General features: G+C 53.1%; 10 protein-coding genes across 10 annotated transcripts; 3 read left to right on the top strand and 7 right to left on the bottom strand.

The window, feature by feature from the left end:
• Nucleotides 1-845: 845 nt before the first annotated feature.
• Nucleotides 846-2,118, top strand: CTAM01_13351 (uncharacterized protein; the record flags this gene model as incomplete). The annotated part of the gene is made up of 2 exons (XM_060529355.1): nucleotides 846-1,765; nucleotides 1,818-2,118. 2 exons carry the CDS (start codon nucleotides 846-848, stop codon nucleotides 2,116-2,118), a joined length of 1,221 nt encoding a protein of 406 aa, XP_060376090.1.
• Nucleotides 2,119-2,556: 438 nt separating this feature from the next.
• Nucleotides 2,557-3,875, bottom strand: CTAM01_13350 (uncharacterized protein; the record flags this gene model as incomplete). Its single annotated transcript, XM_060529354.1, has 3 exons — nucleotides 2,557-2,945; nucleotides 2,997-3,816; nucleotides 3,867-3,875. 3 exons carry the CDS (start codon nucleotides 3,873-3,875, stop codon nucleotides 2,557-2,559), a joined length of 1,218 nt encoding a protein of 405 aa, XP_060376089.1.
• Nucleotides 3,876-5,128: 1,253 nt separating this feature from the next.
• On the bottom strand, nucleotides 5,129-5,962 carry CTAM01_13349 (uncharacterized protein; the record flags this gene model as incomplete). Its single annotated transcript, XM_060529353.1, has 1 exon — nucleotides 5,129-5,962. The coding sequence occupies one exon, from the start codon at nucleotides 5,960-5,962 to the stop codon at nucleotides 5,129-5,131; it is 834 nt and encodes a 277-aa protein (XP_060376088.1).
• A 449-nt stretch (nucleotides 5,963-6,411) lies between these two features.
• CTAM01_13348 (hexokinase) lies at nucleotides 6,412-7,948 on the bottom strand (the record flags this gene model as incomplete). Its single annotated transcript, XM_060529352.1, has 2 exons — nucleotides 6,412-7,766; nucleotides 7,819-7,948. The coding sequence occupies 2 exons, from the start codon at nucleotides 7,946-7,948 to the stop codon at nucleotides 6,412-6,414; spliced, it is 1,485 nt and encodes a 494-aa protein (XP_060376087.1).
• A 620-nt stretch (nucleotides 7,949-8,568) lies between these two features.
• On the top strand, nucleotides 8,569-10,672 carry CTAM01_13347 (uncharacterized protein; the record flags this gene model as incomplete). Its single annotated transcript, XM_060529351.1, has 4 exons — nucleotides 8,569-8,738; nucleotides 9,339-9,741; nucleotides 9,796-10,363; nucleotides 10,428-10,672. 4 exons carry the CDS (start codon nucleotides 8,569-8,571, stop codon nucleotides 10,670-10,672), a joined length of 1,386 nt encoding a protein of 461 aa, XP_060376086.1.
• Nucleotides 10,673-10,866: 194 nt separating this feature from the next.
• On the bottom strand, nucleotides 10,867-12,118 carry CTAM01_13346 (glucosamine-6-phosphate isomerase; the record flags this gene model as incomplete). Its single annotated transcript, XM_060529350.1, has 5 exons — nucleotides 10,867-11,070; nucleotides 11,134-11,307; nucleotides 11,415-11,777; nucleotides 11,841-11,989; nucleotides 12,055-12,118. The coding sequence occupies 5 exons, from the start codon at nucleotides 12,116-12,118 to the stop codon at nucleotides 10,867-10,869; spliced, it is 954 nt and encodes a 317-aa protein (XP_060376085.1).
• Nucleotides 12,119-12,859: 741 nt separating this feature from the next.
• On the bottom strand, nucleotides 12,860-14,653 carry CTAM01_13345 (amino acid permease; the record flags this gene model as incomplete). Its single annotated transcript, XM_060529349.1, has 5 exons — nucleotides 12,860-13,295; nucleotides 13,360-13,658; nucleotides 13,721-14,121; nucleotides 14,184-14,492; nucleotides 14,545-14,653. 5 exons carry the CDS (start codon nucleotides 14,651-14,653, stop codon nucleotides 12,860-12,862), a joined length of 1,554 nt encoding a protein of 517 aa, XP_060376084.1.
• A 1,431-nt stretch (nucleotides 14,654-16,084) lies between these two features.
• CTAM01_13344 (uncharacterized protein) lies at nucleotides 16,085-17,915 on the top strand (the record flags this gene model as incomplete). Its single annotated transcript, XM_060529348.1, has 4 exons — nucleotides 16,085-16,404; nucleotides 16,468-16,729; nucleotides 16,784-17,182; nucleotides 17,265-17,915. 4 exons carry the CDS (start codon nucleotides 16,085-16,087, stop codon nucleotides 17,913-17,915), a joined length of 1,632 nt encoding a protein of 543 aa, XP_060376083.1.
• A 323-nt stretch (nucleotides 17,916-18,238) lies between these two features.
• On the bottom strand, nucleotides 18,239-20,301 carry CTAM01_13343 (uncharacterized protein; the record flags this gene model as incomplete). The annotated part of the gene is made up of 2 exons (XM_060529347.1): nucleotides 18,239-18,569; nucleotides 18,629-20,301. 2 exons carry the CDS (start codon nucleotides 20,299-20,301, stop codon nucleotides 18,239-18,241), a joined length of 2,004 nt encoding a protein of 667 aa, XP_060376082.1.
• Nucleotides 20,302-21,444: 1,143 nt separating this feature from the next.
• On the bottom strand, nucleotides 21,445-24,381 carry CTAM01_13342 (uncharacterized protein; the record flags this gene model as incomplete). Its single annotated transcript, XM_060529346.1, has 4 exons — nucleotides 21,445-22,664; nucleotides 22,715-23,007; nucleotides 23,059-23,664; nucleotides 23,723-24,381. 4 exons carry the CDS (start codon nucleotides 24,379-24,381, stop codon nucleotides 21,445-21,447), a joined length of 2,778 nt encoding a protein of 925 aa, XP_060376081.1.
• Between the last annotated feature and the right edge of the window lie 152 nt (nucleotides 24,382-24,533).

The raw sequence follows: 24,533 nt of genomic DNA, 5'->3' as shown, positions 1-24,533 counted from the left end.
TTCATCATACCACTATCAGGTAGACTCAATTAAACACGCGCGTTTTCTCATAACACTTATGAACACCAGCTGTCTAAGACGCTTTGCATTGCCACATTCTCAAGACAAGCTCTTGATGGGTTAAGTTTTCCAAATCCCGTAACTAAGACTCTAATCGTGATGAACTCTTTCATCTGGTAAAGCTGCAAATTTAGGCTTAGCGCTATAATATCTTGTATAATTTTCATGCATTCTTGAGAGTTCTAGCGGGTGGAGTGAGTCATCTAACACAACGCATCTACTCGATTGAATGTTCATGTAGACTGTCGCAGTTGTCTTTTCGGTGTCTGTTATACGGTGGATATCTTGTCCGGGGTAGTTTCCGGCGTACGACCCCGGTCGTAAATGGCGTTGACAGCCACATGGATCTGCAACTAGGCTGCTCGGCACTCTGTTCAACTCCACACAATAGACCTTGGGTCTCAGCTGACACACCCCTTAAATCTCGTTCTCGGCATGCAAGGATCAGTCGGGCCCTACCTGGAAAGGGGCCGACGAAAACTTGATGTGTTCTTTATCACATTCCAGTTCTTTTACCTTACTATGTAGTAAAGTACATACTGCCACTATGGTCGGGATAAGTCCCGGGCGCTAGAAATGGGCAGTAAATTCATATCAGATATCGAAAAACGTCCTGAGAATGGGTCCATTCTGATTCGTGATTGAGCAGCTAGGTTATATAACCCAACGGTTTACGTAGCCATCACTTGGGTTTCTAGGATTATCTTGGCCATCGCACCTTCAGTTCTTTGGATTCTTGTTCACGAAAGAGTTTGGGCTGGTCTCAGGCCCCAATTATCGATAACATGAAGTTCACTTTCATTTCTAGTCATCTCGTCATCCTTTTGGGGGCTTCTTTATGGGCTCCAGAGGCAAACGCCCTCTGCTCCAATTCTTCCCGATCAACCTTCAAACACCCTGGCCTACTTCACACTGCCAAAGACTTTGACCGCATCATCGGCCTCGTCAACGCCCAGAAGGAGCCATGGACGGCCGGCTGGAGCAAACTCAAGACACGCGCGAACTCTGCTTACACTCCCAATCCCAAGGAAACGGTGTGCCGCGGCGGCGCAGGTCGCGAATGTAACCCCGAAAACTATCCGTCTCTCTACCGCGACGCCCACGCCGCCTACACCAATGCCATTGCTTGGAAGATCACTGGCGACGAGGCACACGCCAACGCGTCGGCTCGCATTCTTGATGCTTGGAGTGACTCGCTCGTCTACATCAATGGCTCTTCCGACAAGTTCCTGGCTTCCGGTATCTATGGCTTCCAGCTCGCCAACGCAGCCGAGATCTTGCGTGAGTGGAAGGGATGGGACGGCTTGTCTGCGATGACCGAGATGTTGCAGAGAGTCTTCTACCCCATGAACCACAACTTCCTTGTCAACCACAATGGCGCATCCATCGACCATTACTGGGCCAACTGGGACTTGGCCAATATGTGCACCATGCAGGCTATCGGAATCTTGTCAGACAACAAGACTATGTACAATGAGGCAGTCAACTACTTTAAAAACGGTGCTGGCAATGGCGCCATCAAGATTGCTATCTGGGAATTGCATGAAGAGGAAGGGTCTGGCAAGGTCCTTGGTCAAGGCCAAGAGGCTGGTCGTGACCAAGGGCATGCTCTGCTGGACTTTGCTTTCTTGGGCGTTTTTGCGCAACAGTCTTACAACCAGGGTGATGACTTGTTTTCGTACCTCGACAACAGAATTTTGGCAGGGTAAGTAAGGTCTACCACAGTAACATGAGATGAATACTAACACGAGACCAAGGTCGGAGTACGCCGCCAAGTACAACCTCGGATTTGATGTCCCCTTTACCAACTTTACCAACAGTCACGGCACGGCTGTGAATATCAGCGAATCTGGACGTGGCGGACTTCGACCCATCTGGGAGCTGCTCTACAATCACTACGGTGTCATCAAGGGGCTCAATGCTTCTTGGACCGAGCAAATGCGCGACCACGTGGTTGAAGAAGCCGGTGGTGCCGAGGGAGGTGGCGGCGACTACGGCACAACCAGCGGCGGTTACGACCAGCTAGGATTTGGTACCCTTCTTTACAGATTGGAGTAGGATCGGAGCCAGTTGCTTTCTCTCTGGGATACTTCGGCTTGGCACTGATCTGCATCCCTCACGTTTTCTACCACCTTGGTAACCATCTTGGTAGCCACCTTCATTAGTTCCCATTTCATTGTCTCTTCGATTGCTCATACTGTCCTTCCAACAGCATATAATTTCTGTCTATATTCAACTATCATTCCCATATATAACATAAGATGTATTCTTCTACCTTCGTTCTTCATTTGGCCACTGTTTAATGCCTGGTTTTATCCCATGGAAGAAGCATGTACGCACATGACCTACGACAACCTTACCAAAATACATGGTTATGAGGAACGAATCTTCCTTGTCAAGGCAACGATTCCATCAACGTGGACTATGCTGTTTCTGTCTTGCTTTGATTGCTACGTTAGGTATGTATATGCGAATATGCGACATATCCTAGATAGGTCAATAAGCCCATATCAACCCACCCCAGCTAGGATGATCATTACTCGTCAAACGGCTCTCAGCTCCGACAGCTTGCTTAGCTTTTGTGATCCAAGGCGCTTCGAGCTGTCTTTTTACAACATACTGGTAGTACAGAATATCCCACATTGGATTCGTAGCCGTTACACCTCGCTTGTCCTGGGAGATGATTGCCCAAGGCCCATTGACAAGAACTGCTTCGCACCTATACCACTTTGGATCATATGAAACGGTCTCATTCAGGTTGAACTTGGCCGTATACTCTGCACCTTTCAGAAGCAGGTTGTCGCCTTGACTGTAGAGGTCGGAACCTTGACTCTGGGCTACCCGCGCAGCCTGAGCGATCCAACCTAAGCCGGACATTGCATGGCCTTTGACGATTAGCAGTCATCTTTTTCGTCGAAGAATTGAGGGTGACTTACTCTGGTCGCGGCCGGACTCCGAGCTTTGGCCCGTCTCAGGGTCGAAGAAGGAGTAGAGCCCCGCACAGGGGTTGTTCAAATACTCATTGATGGCATAATTGTAGAGAGTAACATCGTCGAGGTAGACAGCAAAGCTCAGGAGCGCCTTAATACTAGCCATTCCGTAGTTTGCCTGGCCAATCGGGATAGATTGTCGTGAGAATAGCCAGTAGAGCTGGATGCTGAAGCCAGACCCGCCTTGCCAACGTGCTCCAGACTCGGTCCAGTTCCCCTCCCAGCGCATGATCTCCGCGGCATTTACGAAGAGATCGCCATCCAAGCCAATGAGGAGGGACCGGTCCGTGCCGATAATGTCGACTAACGTAGACCCCCAGCTATCTAAAATGGTCGTGCTGCGGTTCCAGTGGGCGTCATCTTTGGTGATGTACCACATCAGGGCATTCTGCCATGCGGCTCGGGCGTCGGAGGCGAAGGACGTGTAGTTGCTGACGCTGCCACGCGAGATGACCGGCTTTGGTCCCTTCATCTCATAGGTTGACAAGCTGTAGCTGTCCTTGCTGAAAACGGCATAGGTTGACGCCCAAGGATCTTTGTCTTCGAGTATCCCATTGCGGATGCGCTCTAGATCCTCGTGCGTGTGCCAGATACCGGGATGAACGAAGTCACTTGGCCGGCTCTTGAGGTATGATGAGATATCACCCACGGGAGACGCGGATACAAGTGGCACTGACCCAAACACACCAGGAATGTCGGCTACCGTGGCAAGGCATGGCTGTGCGAATAAAGCGACCCATGGCAGAGCTGAGAGTGATGAGAAGACCTAGGAGTCATGAGCACATTACCATTTCGAGAATCCTGAGCGAGACCTACCCTCATCATGTTGCAACTGGTGAGACACAGATTCAGTAAGCGGGTCTTTGGAGTAGATCGATGCTGAGTCGTGGAATTGGAAGCTTCGTCTCGTCATGACACTTCTGGCTGAGATCTTTTTGGGTATTTCATAGTGTTCACGGGGTACACCTTTGACTCCACCACAACCGGCGCCGGGGGAGGTTGCGGGCCGGGTGTGCAATGGCGAGAGTTCACGGCTTCGGAGATCCCCAGAAAGTCACCACGCGCCAGAAGTTCAACAACATCTGGGGTAAAATGCGGGGGGTTGCATTCACAAGTATCTTGCGGGGAACCAACGTTACTGCACACATCTTGTGATCCGTAAGGTTTGATATCCCTCGAGCCATCAACTTCACATATCGCGATTACATGCCATGTAGAAGGGCATACCGTCGGACTGTTATTGATGTTCCCCACAGAAACTTGTAGCGGCGGGGCATCTACCGGAGTTCATGTTAAACGCCCCGAGATTGCCTTGTCGGGTTTGCTCACGTATCCGGTCAAGCTCAAGGCGTCATTCGTAAATCGTTATTTCTCGCATGGAGAGTCGCCAGGGATCTGAAACACATCATTAACATCACCAGTCGGCCAAGATCTCCACGCCGTCGTGGGAGAAAACTGAGTCGATGGGGCGAATAGAACAGCCAGCAGATCATCAGTCAGGAGATAAGGGGAACATTGAGGGTGCTGGGTTGTGGCGCATGTGGAAATTGTGATGAGTCATCACTGAAGCTATGCCAACGTCCATTGGTCAGGTGCCCCTGGGAATGATCCTCTCTCCATCAGCCACCACCGCCACACCCAGCGGGGCGCTCCATTTTCGCGCGGCCGCTCCATGCACACCCTACATAAACTCCAGAAGGTACCCAGGTCCTCCATTAAGGGTTGTATAGTGTAGTGGTTATCACTCCGGATTTTGATAACATCAAAATCGAACCTTTCCGGCAACCCCGGTTCGAACCCGGGTACGACCTCAGTCTTTTGCATCTACCCTTTTGGTTCCCGACAGCGATGAGATACATGCATCTTGTTGCTTTGGGCGGATCGGTGATTAAGCCGCAATCTTTTGGTGCCAAAATCTCCTTTCTGCACTTTTTTCTTCAACTAATCAGTAGCAGTGCCGACGCGAAGGTAATTTAACGTCTTAGCAAGATCAGGCCTGTAAGAAAGCCAATCGTCCAAATGTCCCAATATAAACATATTCAAATGACTACAAAGCATGTGCAGATCAGGTCAGGTACCTATTCATCGGCCACAACTTTGCCGCAATTCGGGTTGAAGTCTGCAGGCCAGTCATTGCCGGGCTTGTAGATTCCTCCCCTACCACTACCACCGCCGCCTCCATTGCCCCCGTTCCCCGATCCTAGCCCCGAATCGGACCCCGCTGTCGCTCCCGGCCCAGATTCGCACTCACCAATCGGCGGCACAGCATCGAGATTGTTGACTTCCACACTCGGCCCCGGATTCGGAATCATGACGTCTCTCGAATCCACCGTCCTGCATCCATTACCCACGTTCGCTTTGAACATCTCCGGTCTTTTATTGAAACTCTCACCATGGTCATGTCCACCTCCGCCTACGATGCTGATGATGTCGTAGTTCATGTACATCTCCCGATTTCCAAGTTTGTTGAACCACGTCCAGCCGAGCACCGCATGGTCAGAAGACGGCGTATCGTCTGGCAGTCTGAATCCCAGTTGTGTTGCATTGCCCCTTGGGCAGCCGCCGATGATGCTGCGGAGAACCTTGAATGAATTGCCGCCGTCTAGTGAGAGGCTGATTTGGCATAATCCTCCTGCGTGCACAGCATGACCAGAAATCGTAACAGAGTAGCTATTGCCGACAGTCCAATTGTCGACGGGCGCCGTCTGTGGGGTGCACAGAAGGCTCAAGTAGCCCTTGCAAGGAAAGTCAGAACCGCTTGAGGATAATGGGGTTGTGTAGCTGTAGTCGGCATTCTCAGGTGAGGTGTTCGGATTCCCTTTGGCTTTGATTGGGGGCGGGTCAGTCATGGCCATGTGTGCATAACCTCTGCCGACCATGTACATTAGGCCGAACCAGTATCTCAAATGCATAGCGCGAAGCCTTTTGTTGCGAAATGGAAGAAGGTAAATTTTCTTTTTAGAAGCAGTTTCAGTGATTTGCTCGCCTTGACCTTTGTCTTGTAGGTAGGTTTCGAACTTTCTATTAGAGATGCTATCGCATCCTATGCTGCAGAGTGAAGAGTCTTCGCCTATGAGCCTGTATAGAGAAACCAAATTCGTGAATGAGCCGATTTTCGAGGGCTTATCTTGATTCATCTGTATTCGAATAATATTGGCGGCTTACAGTGAATGAAGATTCGAGTCTCCATGCGAAACCAGCATCACAACACGCCCGAAAAGCTAAAGCCACAGACCATTCCTTTGCCTTAGAACCGGGCCGCATCATATCCCCATGATTTAGTCAGTTAGTAATGATGTTAAATCACTTTATTCTTATGTTCCAGAACTTCAATCGCCCATTGATTGAGTTACCACAGATATTATGCCCTCGCCGCCCATGCAATCAAAGCAGCCCCAACTCCGCTACCATCTCTCGCCATGCCGATCCTGATTCTCCTATCACCCATGACACCAATCTCTGGAATTTCTCTCAAAGCTTCCCTCAGATTCTCTTCAAAGTTAGGGAAATGTTCGATTAAAGAACCATCAACCCCAACATCGATGATTTCGTTCGAGTCCTCGCCATCATTTTCCGCCTGAGAGCTATCCCCGTCCCCGGGTGTAGAGAAGTCGCCCGATGTGCCCTTCGATGAAATCGTAAATCGAACTTTTACATGAAGCCAACTCGTAATTAGTTTCCACAGGCTCCGTGCCCCATAGAGAAAAGGTCTGAGAAGGTTGGTTCCGAGACCTCGTGATATCATCGCTGCTGACAGCAAAGAGCTATCAATGCTGTCCGGCGTGTAAAGCGGGGAGTCTCCCGAGACTTGGAAGCCAAATAGGCTCTGTCCAGGTTGTGACAGGTCGATTAGTATGCGCCGAAGTAGTTCACCAAGATACATGCCGGATATGCGCTTCTCGAAATGCTGATCGTCTGGGTTGACAGAATCTCTGTCCAAGTCTCGATCGAATCGTGTTGAAGGTAGTACTTCTAACTTGTTGTCAAATCCTCCCCATTCGGTATTCAGCGCCATCATTGCGTCCGATGCCGAAGTTGAGAACTCTACACGTGAGTGCAGCTTGGTGATGCGAGAAACGCGCTCCATGTAGGCTCCGTTGGTGCCGGTTCCGAAGATGGCGCCTACCACATTACTGGAACGTCCCGGAGATGTGTATGCTCGTGCAGCCAAAGTACCAACGGTATCATTAGCCAGTGCTGTGACCAGGAGAGGCAAGTGTTGCTCGTCGAGAGCCTCCTGCAGCATGGCACACGGGTCGCGGCCGACTGCATCAGCGATACCGAATGACTTTGTCCAGTACAGTAGTGTTCCCTCATTGATAGCATGCTGATCGAAAGTGAAACTGAAAGTGAAGCCAAGGCTCTTGCAGTGTTTCTGTCTTATTTCTTCAGTGATTGCGTCTCCCTCTTTCAGGAGTTGAGACCATGTTGTGAGGTCTTCTGGGTGATGCGTCTCCAGAAACTCTTTCATCTGCAGCGCGATGAATCTAAAGAGATCCTTGTATGTTGGCGCAGCCATCAAGTGTCTGGGAATGACGGCTTTGGACTGAGTCAAGGAGTAGGTGGAGTCTCCGTGTAATTCGACAGAGCATACCCTCAAGTTGGTACCGCCAAGATCAATGGCCAAGCAGACGCCCTTTTCGGAACCATTGGGAAGTTTGGTTACAAATGAAGGAATCTGGCACATTGAAGTGCCATCTTCTTGAAGTCCTTCATCTTTCAGTGATGTCAGTACGCTGCGCGACAACCCAGAGTTGATTAAACTCACTTAGCTGCTTCAAAAAATGAGTTGTGGCGCGACGAACATCCTCCGGTGGGAAATCGAAGTCATGTACGATTTTTCGGGCCTGAGCTATCAACTCAGACGCCCTGTCATGCTCAAAATCAGTTGAAGACATTGAAACACACCACTCTTCCAACACACAATGTTAGTCGTGGGCTGTTGTTGGTGGGAAAGCTAGGTTCATGGGTGCCAGCGCCTATCAGCAGGTTGGCAACCGATCAAGTATCCAAACCCCCGCGGCAAAAAGAACGACTTTGGCACCGGAACTTGAACCAACTCCTGCAGCTAGGATACAACCGTTCGGAAAGAAAAGGAAGGTCACCTCTTCGGCATGTACTGTAAGAACTAAGAACACTCACAGCTGGCGCAGTCTACCACAACCATCGATGCCTCGGTGAATCCGGACCGGGTTGGCTCGGTGGACCGCTTGGAATTAGCCAGAAATCCCTCCAATAACAAACCCCCGGCCTATCAAGGACCGGGTCCAGGACCCCGCGTTAGCACTCGTCACCCAAATCTTCAAAAAGACCGGTTCCCCGGTGCGACCGGTGAATCTTAACTCTACCCCGATCCCACCTGTTTCACCGGGTACCCGCCGAAGAAAGCAACAGTGAATCGAACCTGGCCGAAAACAAGGCCAATGGACACCGGTGTTTCTCGCAATTGTCGCAATTGATACAGTGGGACTCGAACAACGCAATCGAAGTATCAGTGCACAAACATACCGCTTTCATAATGTCTGCTCACCAGATGAGGGACAAAGCGTCGGCCGATGGGCCGGATGAGTCGGGCCCGAGCAAGGCCCGGAAGGCATGCGGTAAGCAGATGGTGGACCTCGTCTCATTGCATGCGACTGTAGACGCTGACGGGTGTGCCCACCTCAAGTCAATTGTAGAAGGCAAAAGGTATGTCGGCCTTGGAGCTGGCCCTCTGGTGAAGGCGAATAGTCTAACCGGCCTTTTCGTGACCACAGATGAAATGTAGAATTGAGAATGGGGCCACATGTCGAAGATGCCTCCGCGCGGGAGTGCCGTGCGTGTTCGTGCCCAGAGCCAATGTAGGCAATTATCCCAGCGTCTCATTCTGTGTTTGTAACCCTCCCAAGGCGTGTCTGACGAATCGTCTAGTCCGCGTCTCATCGTGAAAGTCTCTCGCTGGCTTCGTTGATTCAGGCAAATGAGCATGCCCCAGCACTGAATAAATCCGTGTTTCTTCGGTTGAAGCGACTGGAAGATCACTTGGGTCTGCCAGTCCTCACCAACTTGGAAGAAGCAGACTCGCCCGTGTCCCCAGATGTACCAACATTCGAACCCGACACACCAGGGGAGACATCGCTTGGTGCTCTATGGAGCGCTGTATCTGTCTTGCGAAGGACATGTTCATCAAACGCAAGCTCAAATATTTGGGAGAAATCCCTGATCAAAAGACTATGGTTATCGTACGTTCGCCCCAGATTCTCGACACCATACCTCGTAGTTGCACCAACACATCTGATACTCCTCCAGCTTCCACGAGTCCATGCCAGGGCTCCACTTCCTCCCAACCAAGCAAACCTTCTCATCGCCGAGACCACTCATGCTAGCTTCAATGTTATACTGCTCAAGTATACGAGGCTTGCCAGAAGTCGCAGTTTTGGCGCCAGACTACTTCAATGTCTTGTGCAGTGCCATTTCACAGCTGTGCATACCACAGAGCGAAGTCGGTCAAGCCCCGGATGACCCAGCTTCAGCTGAAGAATGGGCCTTTCAAACCGTTCTGGGAATCATACTCGCCGGACTGCTACGAGAAGCCGTCGTTAAAGAGACGGGGGTCTGGATATCTCTCGCTTACAGGCTCATCCTCGAGCACTGCCCCTCCAACACCGATGAGCGATCCCGCGAGTGGCAACGCCTGTTTTCTGGCCTTCAGGTAAAATGGACAACTTTTCCCAGCGGATTTCTGCATCTTTCTAACATCAAGTAGATCGTTGACCTCGAGCACGCCTCAATACATCTCTCATGCCCAGTCATACCAATCGAGGCGCCTCTCCCACGACTCAAGATCCCAATACAGGACCAACTCTATCGGCTCTCGAGGATGATGCACACCGGCCTAACTCACTTCACAGGCAGAGGTCTGCCAACGATATGGTCCTGTTTCGAGAGCGAACCTAGCGTATTACAGATATCTTCCGTCCAATTTAGCGGCGTCGACGGCGCTGTCATTCGCGACTGGGCAAGGCAGCTAGACGACTGGCTCGTTGAGTTCAGCGACAAGGACTTTGAGTCGGAGCACGAGAAGAAACTGGTATTCCGGCAGTATATCCTGCACAGGCTTCTCGTGCTATCCATCTACCACCCTGCCCGAGGATGCAACCTGTTTTCGAACACGACGCCGAAAGAGCAGCATGAGCTGCTTGTGTCAGCAAGAGCGGCGGTCAAGCTTCAAATTCTAGATGCTTCGATATGGTCGAATTGGGATCTCGTCATGATCACCTGGGCTGCTCTCATCGTCCTTCAAGGTGTAGACGGTGGAGTAGGAGAACCAGACGGTAAGTCGATGCCCACTTCGTGACTGATGTAAGGGTCCATAACTTATCTGATGATACTTTTTAGATCTTGAGAACGTTGGAGTTCATCTCCAAAAGCTGAAGGAAATGCACGAGCCGAAGCCAAGCTTGCGAGGCATTTTAGCGACACGACTGGAACAGAAACTTCAGGGCCTTCATACGCCCGCTTCTGGAGACGCCGAGGTGTTCGAGCAAGAGATCCGGAACTTGGATAATTCATGGTATATCTTTGACCAATCGAGTCTGCAAGCAGGATATGAGCTTTGGTCGTACGAGAACCAGGGAGGATAACCTTTGAATTCATTCACTCATTCAAACATCCTGGAGTAGCTCACTTACGTCGTGATTAAGGTTTTATGGAACAATTACTTCATTGACTGCTTGACTTTGGTATTGTCTGCACTCTAAACTACGGGTGTTCAAATGACAAATGTCCATCCACTCCCAATCTGCATGTATAACCCCGCGCGAAGCATCATCGTCAACTAGATGACAGGCCATGAAGCAATACGAGAAGACATGCTGTCTGGCGTCAACTCCACCAAGTGATCCTCGTCAAATGTCGGCTTTGTGTTAGACGGTGTCCGGGGCGTCTGAGGAGGGCTGACAAGTGACGTCGTTCTAAGTCTCAAAGGCAGCTTCTGCTCGAAACCTTTTCCAAGGCCAACCTTTTCAATGCTCTTGAAGTACTAGGGAGGTGTACAAATCAGCAAAACATCAACACAAACAGCTCTAATGTTTGAGATCCATACCTTCACAGTCTTGACCTGCAACTCTAATGTTGCGTCCTCATCTGCAACGATCATGGAATAGGGGTGTAGTTGTAAACACGACAGTGTCCACATGTGATTCACCCCACCCTCAATCGCTTTCTGGAGAGCGATCGATTTACTCGCTCCGTTGACAATGATGACCACCTCTCTGGCCTGTGCATAGTCGTCAGCAAGGGTGTTCTCTGCAGTCACAAGTGTCTCATCTTCCCCAAAAAGAGGGAGGCTGTGGTTGGAAAGGAGTAAATGCACACCTCCATTACTGTCTGGACACCAACAGTCAAAGCCATCTGCGGGACCTTGTTCAAATCGCCGCCAAAGAATCGAGCATTCGCCCGAATAGTATCCATCGCCAAGGTCTTCACCCTCGTCCGAGACGCCAGACTTGATCCAGGCTCATTGAAAGCGATGTGGCCGTCTGGACCGACACCACCGAGGAAGAGGTCAATGCCGCCGGCAGCTCTGACCTTTTCTTCATAGGAGGCGCACTCGGCATCCAAGTCAGGCGCGTTGCCGTCGAGAATGTGGACATTTTCGGGCTTGATGTCGACATGTGAGAAGAAGTGGCGGAACATGAAGCTGTGGTATGACTCGGGATGCGTCTGTGGCAGGCCGACGTACTCGTCCTTTGGTCATTGTGTCAGACGGCGGCATTCGGACTTTGGTAGATTGACAAAAAGAGGACTAACCATGTTAAATGTTACGACATCCTGAAAGGAAATACGGCCGGCCTTATGCTCTGCAACTAGGATCTCATAGATCTGGATCGGACTACTGCCCGTAGGCAGACCGAGAACGAATGGCTTCTCTGGCGTTGGCTCGAAGGTTCTGATGCGATCTAAGAGGTGTCAGAACTCTTTTGGATTATCCTCTCCAAAGCCCCAATCAATACAGAGGTCATACCGAGGATGTAGTGTGCAACGTGGGCAGATGCTGATGCGCTATCAGGCCTGATGATGAGCCTCATTGTGTCCGATGTAGTCTTGAACAACTTGATTTAGAATAGAAGAATAGTAACGATAGTGACAAAGGAACCGTGGGTTTTGATGTGTTTTTAGACTGTTATCACTCAGGTAATCAGTGAATGTGGAAACGTGATGGTGAATGGGGGTATATGAATCCTCAGATGATAGCCAACCAGCTCCGACACCACATGCAGTCAACGCAACTATACCTATAGTGAACAACCAAAGCTTCAAAAATCACATCGGCAATTCTACCCGTCGACGTCGCCGACTTCCTCTTGTCCTCCGGTGTTCGCTCTCCGACTTGACCGGTAGCACATTGCAAACGGGGGAGGGGGGGGGGGGGGGGCGTCCTCTGGACCCGTCAACCCCACGTGGCGCAACCCGAGGATCCGGTAGCTGGGTGGCATCAACCTCGAACACTAAATTCCTTACTCCATCCGTGCAAACTAAGAACAGTGCAGTGGTACCTCATGGTTCTGGCCTTTGAGCTTTGTGGGACCGTGAGTTTACGTGATTGTCGCATGCATAAACGTGACGTGACACCCGCAGGGACAAATTATTGAAATCCGGTAACCCTAACCCGGCTCTGGATACGTTTAGTGTACCTTGTCTATACTATGTGCTCCTCTTCTTTACCCCATCGCATTTTCAACTATCTAGTGCGAGAGTCCGACAGAGACGAGGGAACTCTCAGTCACTCCACGGCTCCGGAAGATAGAATTTCAGTGACTTGGATCTAATTACTCCTCCTTCGCCTGAAGCATCTTCTCGCTATACTTAGAGCCAGCCTTGAACCACCATGCGCCGACCAGAACCGTAAGTCCGCCAACAACAACGCAGGTGTAATTCATGTTGGCGGGCTCGACGGGCATCACGTACGGGAAAGAGAAGAAGACAATGGCAAACGTCAGCCAGCAGACGGTGACGCCGTTGACGATGGGGCCCCACGTTGGCCCCATGTGGAATACGCCGCGGTGCATGTTCTTTCGACGCGTCAAGAGGTTCGTGACGATGGGGAACATGTAGGAAATGTTGTTGATGGTGACAGCGGAACCGAGAAGAGAGTTGAATGCGGTGGAAGAACCCAGGTACAGACATCCCAAAGCTGCGACAGCTGCGGTGACGGCGAGCTGGGAGTTCAAGGGGATCTGCCACTTGTGGTGGACCCTCGACCAACTATCACGAACAAGTCAGAATCACTGGGTTTAATGGTGCAGTAGTTGGGCAAGGCTCAACTTACATCCGGGAAAAGGGCATCGCGCCATCACGGGAGAAGGCCCAGAAGACACGGCCAGTACTCAATTGGGAGCTGACGACGCAGGGGCCCAGAGCGACGAACAGAATGAAGGTTAGACCAAACGCTCCCCCAGCCCCCTGCGTGACTTGGCGGAACAGCTCGGCCAGCGGAAGCCCGGTGTTGGTCGTAGAAAGGGCGTCAAAGTCCTGGACGGAGAACATGAGGGTGATGAGGTAGGTGATACCCGTGACGAAGGCGATGGAGAGCGTGATGGCGATAGCCAGGGGTGCATTGCGAGATGGCTAAGCAAGGGTCAGCACACTGTCTATCAGTTGAGCAAACGAAGGAAGAAGAAGAAACTCACGTTAGGCATCTCCTCCGTGATGTGGGTGACTCCATCAAGTCCACCAAGACTGTAGAGAGGATTGACTAGCCCAGTGATGAAGCAGACAACCTGATTCTCCCAACCAGTGTTATTGATCCACGTGCGGAACACGAACTCGGTGTTGCGATGCGTCGGGGCACACGCCGCCACGGTGACCATAACCACGAACCAGCCGATTTGCAGGTAAAAGAGGGAGAACTTGTTCAGTCCAGGAATGATCTTGTTACCAAACATGACGATCCCGGCGGTGATGAGGTTCAGCCCCTGGTAGACGATGAACGTCTGCCACGCCTGGATCTCGAGGTCTCCGTGGTAGAGCGCGATCAGGGCCATGAGAACCTGAGCGTAGATCAGGTTCGTTGACGCAGTCGTGAAGATCCCTAAGGTCAACGCCTGTCAGCCTCCCCATCCCAACATGCGATTGAAAGGCGAGACAACTTACAGCCAAGCACGCTAAACCAGCCTGTGAAAAAGCTCAAGACACCCGTCATCTTCCTCGGCGCGACGGCAGCAATCCAGTGGTACATGCCGCCTTCGGTGGGATACGACGAGACGAACTCGGCCAGCGACGCGCCGAGGAAGCATTGGAGCAGGGTGACTAGGATGAAGCCGTAGATGACGGCGCCGGGCCCACCGGCGTTGATCTCGGTGATGAGGCCGAGGCCGAGGCCGGTCCACGAGATTGTCGTCGTTGAGGCGAGGCCGATGAGACTGAGAGTGCTGAAATGGCGCTTGAGCTCTTGGGTGTGACCTGGTGCGTGTGTCAGTAGATGATTGCAGGATATGATGCTGAGAAAACTCACCCATCTGCGCCAAACGGATCTCATCTGCGGAAAGGTTCTTCTCCGGAGCAGCGTCGACGCTCCGCCTCGGACTCGACGAGATGTCGGTGGGTGTCTTGACGTCTGCCATGATGTCTCCCTTGAACTCTGCCAAAGGTGATGTTCGTTCACAATTGCAAGCTCTCTTCAATTGTCAATTGTCGACAGGACACCTCAACAAGTCGTATTCGCGTGCCATAGTCACGCGTGGGCGACATCGTCAACATATATCCATGCAGATCCGTAGGACCCTTACGGTGTTTTTCGCCCCCAGAATGCCGTTAGTCCACAATTGATAGTGTACGTATGGGGTCCTTCTGGCTTCAGCCAGACCCATCAGGTGATTTTACCCCATCAATTGAGAATGAAGAACGATTGTGTTTACAGTTTTTCGTGTATCCCCCGGAAACAAGCCGTGCTTTGCCGCGATCCGATACCACGGGTCCATCTTAAAGCTATGGGGCAGATAAAATCATAGTCCCAGTCAGATCTTCTGCCAGTATTCGTAGGAGTTGATTAGTGCAAAGATACGGGCATTAAAGCCGTGGTTGATCACCCGGTAAACATCGGACCGGGTCCTCCAACTTCTCCCAAGAGACCAAGCTCCCCCGTTCATCGGACCTTAAACCGTACCACACCATCTGAACACTTTCTTTTCTGCCCTTCTGGACTGCCAAAAGTGCGGAGAAGAGGCGAGCAGGGGGCACCGAGTCATCGGTCAGGGACGATCCTTGTTAGAGCCAACCGGGCATCTCGCATCTCCCCCGGCTTTCTTCTTCCACGACCCCGGTTCATGCCCGTAACCCAGTGATACCACTGTCCTTCCGGGCAATCACCTGTTCTTCGCTCGGGGATGCCCCGAAATGCTTCTTCGTGCTGCCTTTCCTCGGCTACAGGGGGTCTCTCCCGCCGTTGGGAATTACAACGTCCCACTGAGCCAAGGTCTACGAATTCGAATCCTTCATGTTCTTTCTCTAAGAGACTAGTGTACGGAGTACGACTCTCATCCTGCCTTTTCCACAGCTAGGACGACGGGTTGTCAAAGGCCTCCATGTCTTCCCACCCTCGTTATCACCTCCGCATTCTTACCTAACCTGGCCAACATCACCGACCCGAAGTCGAGAGAGGAACCCACCCAGCCACCGCCGCTAAAGTAGCTTGTCCTGCTTGATTGATTGCGCACCCGGGTCGGGACCCCGGGGGAGGGGTTTTCCTGCTTGAACATGACATCTCTTGGTACTCGCCCATTGCCGTTCGTCGCCGGTCACGCGGCTTGTATCCGTATCTGTGTAATGACGACGATCTTCCGGGGGCCCAGCGCGATATGGGCAACTCTTGGCCGCGGTCTTGGCCGCGGAGAGAGAGTGAGAGAGAGCGAGATTCGATATGATGGTGTATATTAAGGTAGCTTGAGACCGCATCCCTGGGCTCGCAATTGAGTCCCCTACCCCAGGTCTCTGTTGAGCTTCCAACTCCTCTGTCATTCGTCAATTGCTCCCTCTCGTCCTCTCCTCTCTTCACAATGGCAGCCACCTTCAAGGCGATGGGCATCCTGGCCCTCGCCAGCTCAACAATGGCGGTGTCGCCATACGTCGCCAATCTCTCCACCAACGCCCAAGGCCTCTTGACTGAGTCCATGACGTGGATGGACCAGTACTACGACCGTTCCGCGGGGTACCTCTACGACATTGGATCCGCGTCCGCGCTGCGGCACGAGACGCGCAGCTCCGTCTGGTACGCCCTGGGTCTGCTTGCGCGCAACGACGGCGACGACGCTGCGGAGGCCGAGAAGATTATCAAGAACACCATTGGCGCGCAGTTCAAGAACGTCTCGGAGCAATGGTGAGAGCTTCTTCACACCTGAGTTGACGGGTGCAAGAGACTGACTTGACTTTCAACACAAAGGTACGGAGACTACCAAAAGTACGACGGGGAACCGTACGTGGGATCGCCTTACTACGAGGACAGCATCTACAACTCGTGGGACCCCAACTGGAGAGGTTTCGTCGGCACGACGCTCGTCATGGCGTTGGAGGAGTTCCCCCACCTGCTGAGCAACGACACCCAGGATCTCATCCTCGAGTCGCTGCACAACACCACAAAGGGAGACGAGTACCGCGTCGGCGGCGTCGACGACGACAACCTCTACCCAGCCTACAGCAATCCTGTAAGCGCCTTTCTTCTTAACAACAGCTAGAATGCAGGCACTAACACCAACAAGGCCATCATGCGCGCCCTCGTCTCAGGCTACACCGGCCGCCGCCTCAACGACGCCAACATGACGGCCTCGGGCGAGTCCTACGCCCAGGAGATCATCGATCTCTTTGACCGCGCCAACACGCTCTCCGAGTTCAACTCGGGCACCTACACGGGCGTCTCCCTCTTCGGGCTGATCCTCTGGTCCAAATACCTCCCCGAGGACTCGGTCATGACGCAAAAGGGCCCGCAGATGCTCGCCGACACGTGGAAGGCCGTCGCGCAGCTGTGGCACCCGGGCATGAAGAACATGGCCGGACCCTGGGACCGCGCCTACGGCTACGACATGAACCGCTACGTCAGCTTGATGGCGCTCTGGTTCTGGACCTTGATTGGCAAGGAGAACTCTTCCCTCATCTCTGCTGTAAGTCTATCCTCGAATTGGCTCCTCAGGCCAAGGCCCCAGGAGCGCACTCGTAGAACAACAGCATACTAACTCCGAATAGCCTCAAGTCATGTCCCACGCCGCCGACTACGCCTGGGCCCCCCTCTTCGCCGTCCTCGCCGACTTCCACGCAAGCCTCCTCCCCGAAGGCCTCGTCGCGAACCTCACCACCTTTGGCAGCGAAGACCGCACCTTCTCCGCCTCAACCTTTTACCCGCCCTACGACCTCGTCCCCCGCAACATCAGCACCTGGCTCTCGGAAAACCTCACCATCGGCGCAGAATCCTTCAAGGAGAACGTCGTCGGCGGGCCCTCCATCAACCAGGCGTCCTTCAACCCGGCCGTCGTGCAGTGGGACACGGGCGCCGAGATCGCCTTTATCTCGCTGTACCCCACCGAGATGTCGCTCGACGTCGAGGTCGCGCCGAATAAGCTGAGCCTGAGCTACCCCAACGGCACCGCCGACTCCATCTTTACGTTTGTCGTCGGTACCTTTATCAAGAAGCCCACCATCACCGGCTGGGCTGATGTTCAGGGCCTGTCTGTGAATGTCTCGGGCAACGTCAACGAGACGTACGCGCTGTCGTTTGCTGGGTCCATGGGAGGCACCAGCTCGCCCATCCGCGACTTTGAGTTTTGGAACTTTACATACACGCTGCCTCAGGGCTTCGAGGGCACGCCGAGCATTGTCCTCGACTTGAACTTGTTGTAAGGATGAGATGGGTGAGGGGTTAGATGTCAGGCTCCTTGAGGCTAGGCATGTTTATGGTGTACATAGTTGAGCATTCCGGCTTGGGATGTTCATGATAATGAAGTAATGATATTGGTAGTAATGGCAGGGAACCTCTACCGTCCACAAAGGTCGTCGATAAACGCAATCAATGGGTGGAATTGAATTCCATTATGCTCTTCGTCGTCGATGAGAGAGTAGTAATCTTGATGATATTTGACGATTTCCTCAATTTTGGATGCGATTATCAATCAATCGCAGAGTATTACAGTACATTTATGTTTTACACGTGCCTCTCATAAAACTTAGCCCCTAAAGTAAGCAAGAAGGCCTCGCTCAACAGCGACACCAACCGCGCCAGTAGCAGCAACAATCCACACCCACTGGTTATCGTACTCCCCAAGACTGGGCCAGAAGCTGTTCTTGTCGCGCTTGTACTCCTGGAGCTGCTGGAACTTGAGCGGGTTCTCCTTGGCGTAGCGCTCCTCCTGGCTGGCCTCAGTGACCTTATCGCCGCCGAGGTAGCGGAGGACAATGTAGTTGACGATGGGGCCGAGGGCGGCGAGGGGGTGCATCATACCGGCGCTGTAAAGGAGGACAGGGAAGGACAGGTGGACGAGGGCGTCGCCAAGGTAGCTATGCTTGGTTAACTTTCATAATTCAATGAGAGAAGTTGAGACCCATGGGTTACTTACTTCGGGTGGCGGACAATGCTCCAGACGCCCTCGCGGTTGATCTCCTTGCTCTTCCTAGAGTGTTCCTCAAGCTGGCTGTCCGCAATGGTCTCGAGGGCAAGACCAGCGGTGAAGAGGAAGACAGCCAAGCTATGGAACGTCTCGGGGAACTCCGTGAAAGCAGACGACCGCGCGCTGGTCAACGGCGCACTGAATGGCAACGTAAACGGCAAAGCAATTAGTGTCTGCAGCGCAGCCTCGGGCAAGAACATGCTGAAGAAGGCCTTGTCCCAGAACTTGGGGTCCTTCTTCTTCAACGCGACGTAGCGGTCGTCGTCCTTGCCACGCTTCACGCTGCGGGTGGCGATGCGGTAGAATAGACGGGCACCCCAGGCGCTAACACCAGTGAGGAGCAGCTTCTGGGTGTATCCGAGAGAGTTCCATGCCGAGGGGACGGACAGACCATCGTGAGCTACGCGGGCGCCGATGGCGGTCCACCAGGCGTTGGCGACTTGACCAGAGGGCCACAGCCAGTCTTTCGTGTCTGCGCGGTCGGTGTACCGCGCGACGGCGTAGACTACGGTGCTCAAGCCGGCGTGGAGGCCAAAGGATGGGAGTAAGGCGTTTTGTACGAGGCCGAGGGTTGATGTCGTAGCCGCATTGACGGGGTTGCTGGGGTGGAGGCTGAAGTGCGAGCCGTAGCGATCCTGCTCGGCACCGGAGACTCTTGGCAGTCTTCTTGAGATCCCCTCTGCAGCTGGACCTGCCTTGCCGCCAAAGTGGGCTCCGAAGCGGTCTTGCTCAGCTCCCGAGGCGTGGGGGAGGTGTTCGTTGACCTTGGATCCGGAGGGCAGCTTGTCGCTGCCGAACCAGCCGCCGAAGCGGTCCTGCTCAGCACCGGACGTCTTTGGGATCTTGTCCTTGATGTCCGAGGCAGACGGCAACTTGTCGCCTCCGAACCAACTTCCAAACTGATCCTGTTCTGCGCCAGTTCCCTTGGGCAGCTTCTCGTTGATCTGGGAGGCAGAAGGCAGCTTCTCCTTGATCTTGTCCGTGACCTGATCGACAACGCCCTCCCAGTGCGCAGCGTACCGGTCCTGCTCGGCGCCCGAGGCACTGGGCAAGTGTTCCTTGACCCAAGTGCCGGCGGGCTGTCCCTTGTTACCACCGAACCAGCGATCATACCGATCTTGCTCGGCGCCAGACACACGTGGCAGCTTCTCGCCGAGCTTGTCGACAGAAGGAAGCTCGTGGCCACCAAACCAGCCCTCGTAGCGATCTTGCTCGGCCCCAGAACCCCGCGGGAGGTTCTGTCTCAGCTTCTCGGCAGCCTGGTCTCCCTTATTTCCGCCGAACCAGCCTCCGTAGCGGTCTTGCTCGGCACCGACGCCTCGGGGCAGGTTCTCTTTGATCCTGTCCGCAGCGTGCTCGAGCTTCTCGGTGGCTTTGTCAGCTTTCCCACCGAACCAACCCCCATAGCGCTCTTGTTCGGCGCCGGCGCCGCGGGGGAGGTTCTCCTTGAGTCTGTCGGCGGCATGTTCAATCTTTTCGGTAGCTTTATCGGCTTTGCCACCGAACCAACCGCCGTACCGATCCTGCTCGGCGCCCGAGGCCACGGGCAAGTGTTGTGCCGTGGGGATTTCGTTAGTATTGACGCCTAGGCGGGCATTGTAGCCCTCTCCCCGGTCCGTCATTGTGCTTTGGATTGTCGTAGACTGGACTCAATGGTATCGTATGACGAACGTAAGGAAACCGTCAATGAAACTTTCGATGGGAAGGGAGAAGAAGAGAAGGGGCAGAGGGTACTAGATAGTATTTGAATGGCACATGTAAACAGGGAGGAGGGGAAGCTCCGGAACGAGCTCTGGTGGCATGTTTCCGAATGGCCCTTACATCTGAAAGCTAGAAGCTCTGAGCTTACCTACAGCTAACTGCTACCTACCTCCCCCCAATTCGCCTCTACAGTAAAGCTGTGCTGTAAGGATGACGTCTACCCCACGGTAGGGCGGGTTACCCCTTGTTCCTCGACGTCACTGGGCGTCCCGATCCGATGAATTGGCTGATGCGGTTAGCTTCGCAGGTCTGGGTAGTACCACTGCAAGTCTTCTCGTCACTCGCTTCAAAACAGCAAAGCTTCTGTAAAGAATTGAACATGATACGGAGACTGATATATTACTGTATGGATCCTCTAGATGTCTAGCTCAATACATAGCTTAAGGATTGCGCCGGATGCTGTTTGTGAGGCTCCTCAATGAGAGAGAGACGACTTACACGATACTTTCATTACCCAAGGTACGTACGCACAGGAGTTCACTAAAATTGCGGGGTCTGCTGGTGCAGATCGACGAGCACCTGCATTCTTGGCCAGGAACATGGGCTGACGGATCCTCTGCTCGGACACGGCGGGCATCCAACCCCAGGTTTCGTACAATATCTGACATGACGGATAGTCAAAGTCTCCAAAAAGCTGTGCTTGGCGTAAAATAACAAGAGCACCTGTATACTTATTTTAAAAGATCACTGTCGCACCGAATGACGAGTGGAAATGTGGTATTCAAAGAGGCAGAGAACAATATCACACGGATTTTGTGGGTATCTACAATGTCATAATAGAAGCCTCGGTATCCCATATGACCTAGCAAATACCAAATCAAAGCTTATGGCCAAACAATAACAAATGGGGAATAATCAAACAATTTTACTTCCAACCGGCTGAAACCGAAAGCAGTGCGCGACGCCGGTTCCCAAACGCCAAACACCACTCCATTTCCGCGCCCCCAACCCGATGAAGAACGACAGAAACATCCTAAAAGGAGACAGAGCAGAACGGCAAAGAGTCAAAACCAATTACCGCCGCCGTGGCCCCCATATCGATCGTACTCTGAAAACCCAATCTGCGGAGGCGGGAACATGGGCGACACAACCTCTGTCTTACGCTGCCCGTCCTCATCCAGGTACGTCGCCGAGTCGAGAATCAAATCAAACAACGTCTCCTCTTCGCTCTCGTCCACCGAGACAGACGGGTTCGGCGAGAACGGCGGCGCCGTCTTCGGGGCTGTATTCAAGCTCGTGTTGGTTGTCGCGCTCGTGGTGGTACTCCTCGCGGTGGTACCGTCAACACCACCAACACCACCACCTGCTATCGGCAGACTTAGTCGCTCAGACTTTGCCGACGCCTGTGATGAAGCCCGCGAGTACGAACTAATCAACTCTTCAAGCATCCGACAACTCTTACAGAGGATCCCAATTCCCGAGTCGGAGAACCTACACGACAACTTCAGTGTTCCCTGCGCCGCAGCCGAGGAACTGCTGAAGTGGCGCTTGTCTGAGAAGATGTCTTCGCCCGGTCGGAGACTCTCTCTCATGTTGCACTTGCTGCACCGGATGTCTGCTGTCTTGTTGCTATTGCTAGATTCCCGGTAGCCGCCGGCGCTGCTCGGTGTTGACTCGACGCCCGAAGAGTACTCTGCGTCCGAGTGGGCTTTGGGTGAGGTGTCGTGTTCCGAGACTGGGCTAGGGCCCACGTCAGAGTGCTCTGTCAAGGCTGATATGCGCGGGAACGGTATCGTGAGCATTGTTGGGACTGGAAGCGTTGCGGCCCGTGTCAGCTTTTCGCGCCTCGCTTCGTTGCTGTTGCTTGTCTGGCGTTGACGTTGACGTTCAAGGCCGGGGCCGTCCCAAGCCGCACCCTTGGTTTCATTGACGGCAATCGTAGGACCACGCTGAAAGAATCGTTGTAGACTCCTGGTGCTGGAGCTGGACGCAGACGACAGGTTACGTGGTCGACCAGTTGTTGTGTCCAGTGACGCTGATGACTTTCCGGTGTGACCAGGCGGCTGATTGCGACAAGAGATGAAGACGCTTCTGAGATGCGCTTCAACATCCAGGGATAGGGACGCAGTGATAACGGGTATCTGCGCGGAAAACGAGCCGCTGTCGGCCGATTGCGAGGCGAGAAACCGAAGCCGTTCCTCCAAGCTAGCCTTCAAGTTCGACATGTTGCCCGCAGCAAAGACTTCCTGTTCTACCAGCGGCAGCTCTACGGCGGGCAAGGCAACTAAAGCCTGTCAGTGAATGTGTTCGCATTCTTGGATCTAGAATACTCACCAGGCTTCGGTACCACTCTGTCAAGAGGGAATAGCCACCTCCACAGCTCATCCCACGAGTCGAAAATCTTATTGCCCATCTGTTCAGATAGTTTCTGTGCTTTCATACTACTGAGGCCATCTTCTGGATCGGCCCATTCAGAGTCGCCATCCGATCTTGGTTCGCACATTTGCTCTCTAGGTAGCATCAAGTGTTGCTTGAATGCGTTGGGCTCCGAGAAACCATCCTCACACCGCGGGCACTGAAAGAGGTGAGCATCGCCGCAACGCTTATGATCCTTTGCGATATGCTTCCTAATGCCATTTAGTTATTGCTCTCCATTCTGCCAATGATTTGATACTTACTGCAAGTCTGCGAAATCTTTCCATTTTCCGTTGGCGCAGTGCCACTTGTCATTGACGTTGAATCGTGCCGGATTTCGCAGCCTGTAAGGGCATGGCAGCAATCCACCTTGGCCACTGCTTTCTCTTTGATTATTCGAGGAATAGTAGTCGACAATCGATGACCCCCCGCTGGACCTTGTATCCTGCTTGGAAGACTGCGCGTTGCGTTCGTCTGTCGCGGCCATCTTGATCTGACCACCAGCTCTGCCTGCGGTCTCCTGGAGCGACTTCGATTCCAGAGCCAGACGGGCTTGCGCAGGCCCTCCGCTCCCACTGTTAGCGCCTCCTGTCTGTGCAAGACGGGAGATGTCTTCGAGACATCGTGCTACAGTGTCCCAGACTTTGAGGGGAGTCGAGGATCTGTCGGCGCCAGCGCCAAATTCCTCGTCCAATATCATGGAACAGATACGAGACACCAATGGCTTCTCACCATCTGGTAGAGCATCGTTCGACGCCTTGATGTCCTTCCGATAGCTTTCCAGGTTGGAGTCTCTTGGCGGCAGACGTGCAGGTTGATTTTGTGAACGGCTCTCACTGAGCTGCTCATGTTTAGGATGGGCTCCAAGCCTAATTACCAGGTTAGCTGGCCAACGTTGAAGATGTTGTCCTCGATGGGCACGCATACCTAGGCATCTCCGGCATCCTTCCCTTTGATGGGGTCGCCGGCATGCTCATGGAGTGCGTCGGCCTAGACGGTGTCTGTGGCTCCGACGAAGGGGGAGCTTTGCGAGGCGTGCTGGCTGACGTCTCTACGCCGCCAGCTTTAGAAGAATCAGAGGAGTCTTTGCGTTTCAAGAGAATCGAGTCTCTTAGCGGCAGACGTCGACGCTTGGGTGAAGTCTGCTTGACGTTCCCAGATCGTACAAGGCCCCGTGGCGGAACGGGAAACTCCCAGGAGTCGTGAACCAGCCGGTTCTCTTGGTCCTCCTCATGACTCTTCTTGTCTCGGCGTCCTTCTCTGCTATGTGACAGGATGCGCAGCGTCATAACCGGGCTTCGGCTTCTGTCAAATGGCCTCGTCGACGAGCTGTAGACGCGTCCCGAAGAGGCACTCGACCGCTGAAGTGGGACAGGCGGCACAGCAGTCTTTGGTGCATCTTCTGGCGAGGTATATCTTGATCGAATGGTAGGTCTGCTGACTGGCAGCGGTGGGCGGTACTGCGTTTCGACTCTGGTTCTTTGACCTGGCGCACTTGTTCCCCGTGATCGGCTACCGGATGGGTGTTCCGGCCGGCGTGGCGGGATCTGCTGCGGATGCGTGTGCAGGGGGTTCATGTTGGGCATCCAGTGATGGTCTCTTGCCCCTATCCCTGTTGTTTTACGTCTTGCGTATTGAACATGAGCTTAAAATCGCCAGCGCAGAATACTGCTGGCACAACCAAGCACAACTGTGTCTGTGAAGAAAGACTCGTCCAAGAAAAAAAACAGCGACGACC

This window comes from Colletotrichum tamarilloi, assembly GCF_030869305.1.
Source record: "Colletotrichum tamarilloi strain Tom-12 chromosome Unknown Scaffold_93.1, whole genome shotgun sequence".
In the NCBI taxonomy this organism is placed as follows: domain Eukaryota; kingdom Fungi; phylum Ascomycota; class Sordariomycetes; order Glomerellales; family Glomerellaceae; genus Colletotrichum; species Colletotrichum tamarilloi.
Note: the sequence above shows the minus strand (reverse complement) of the source record. Positions and strands in the feature narration are given on the sequence as shown.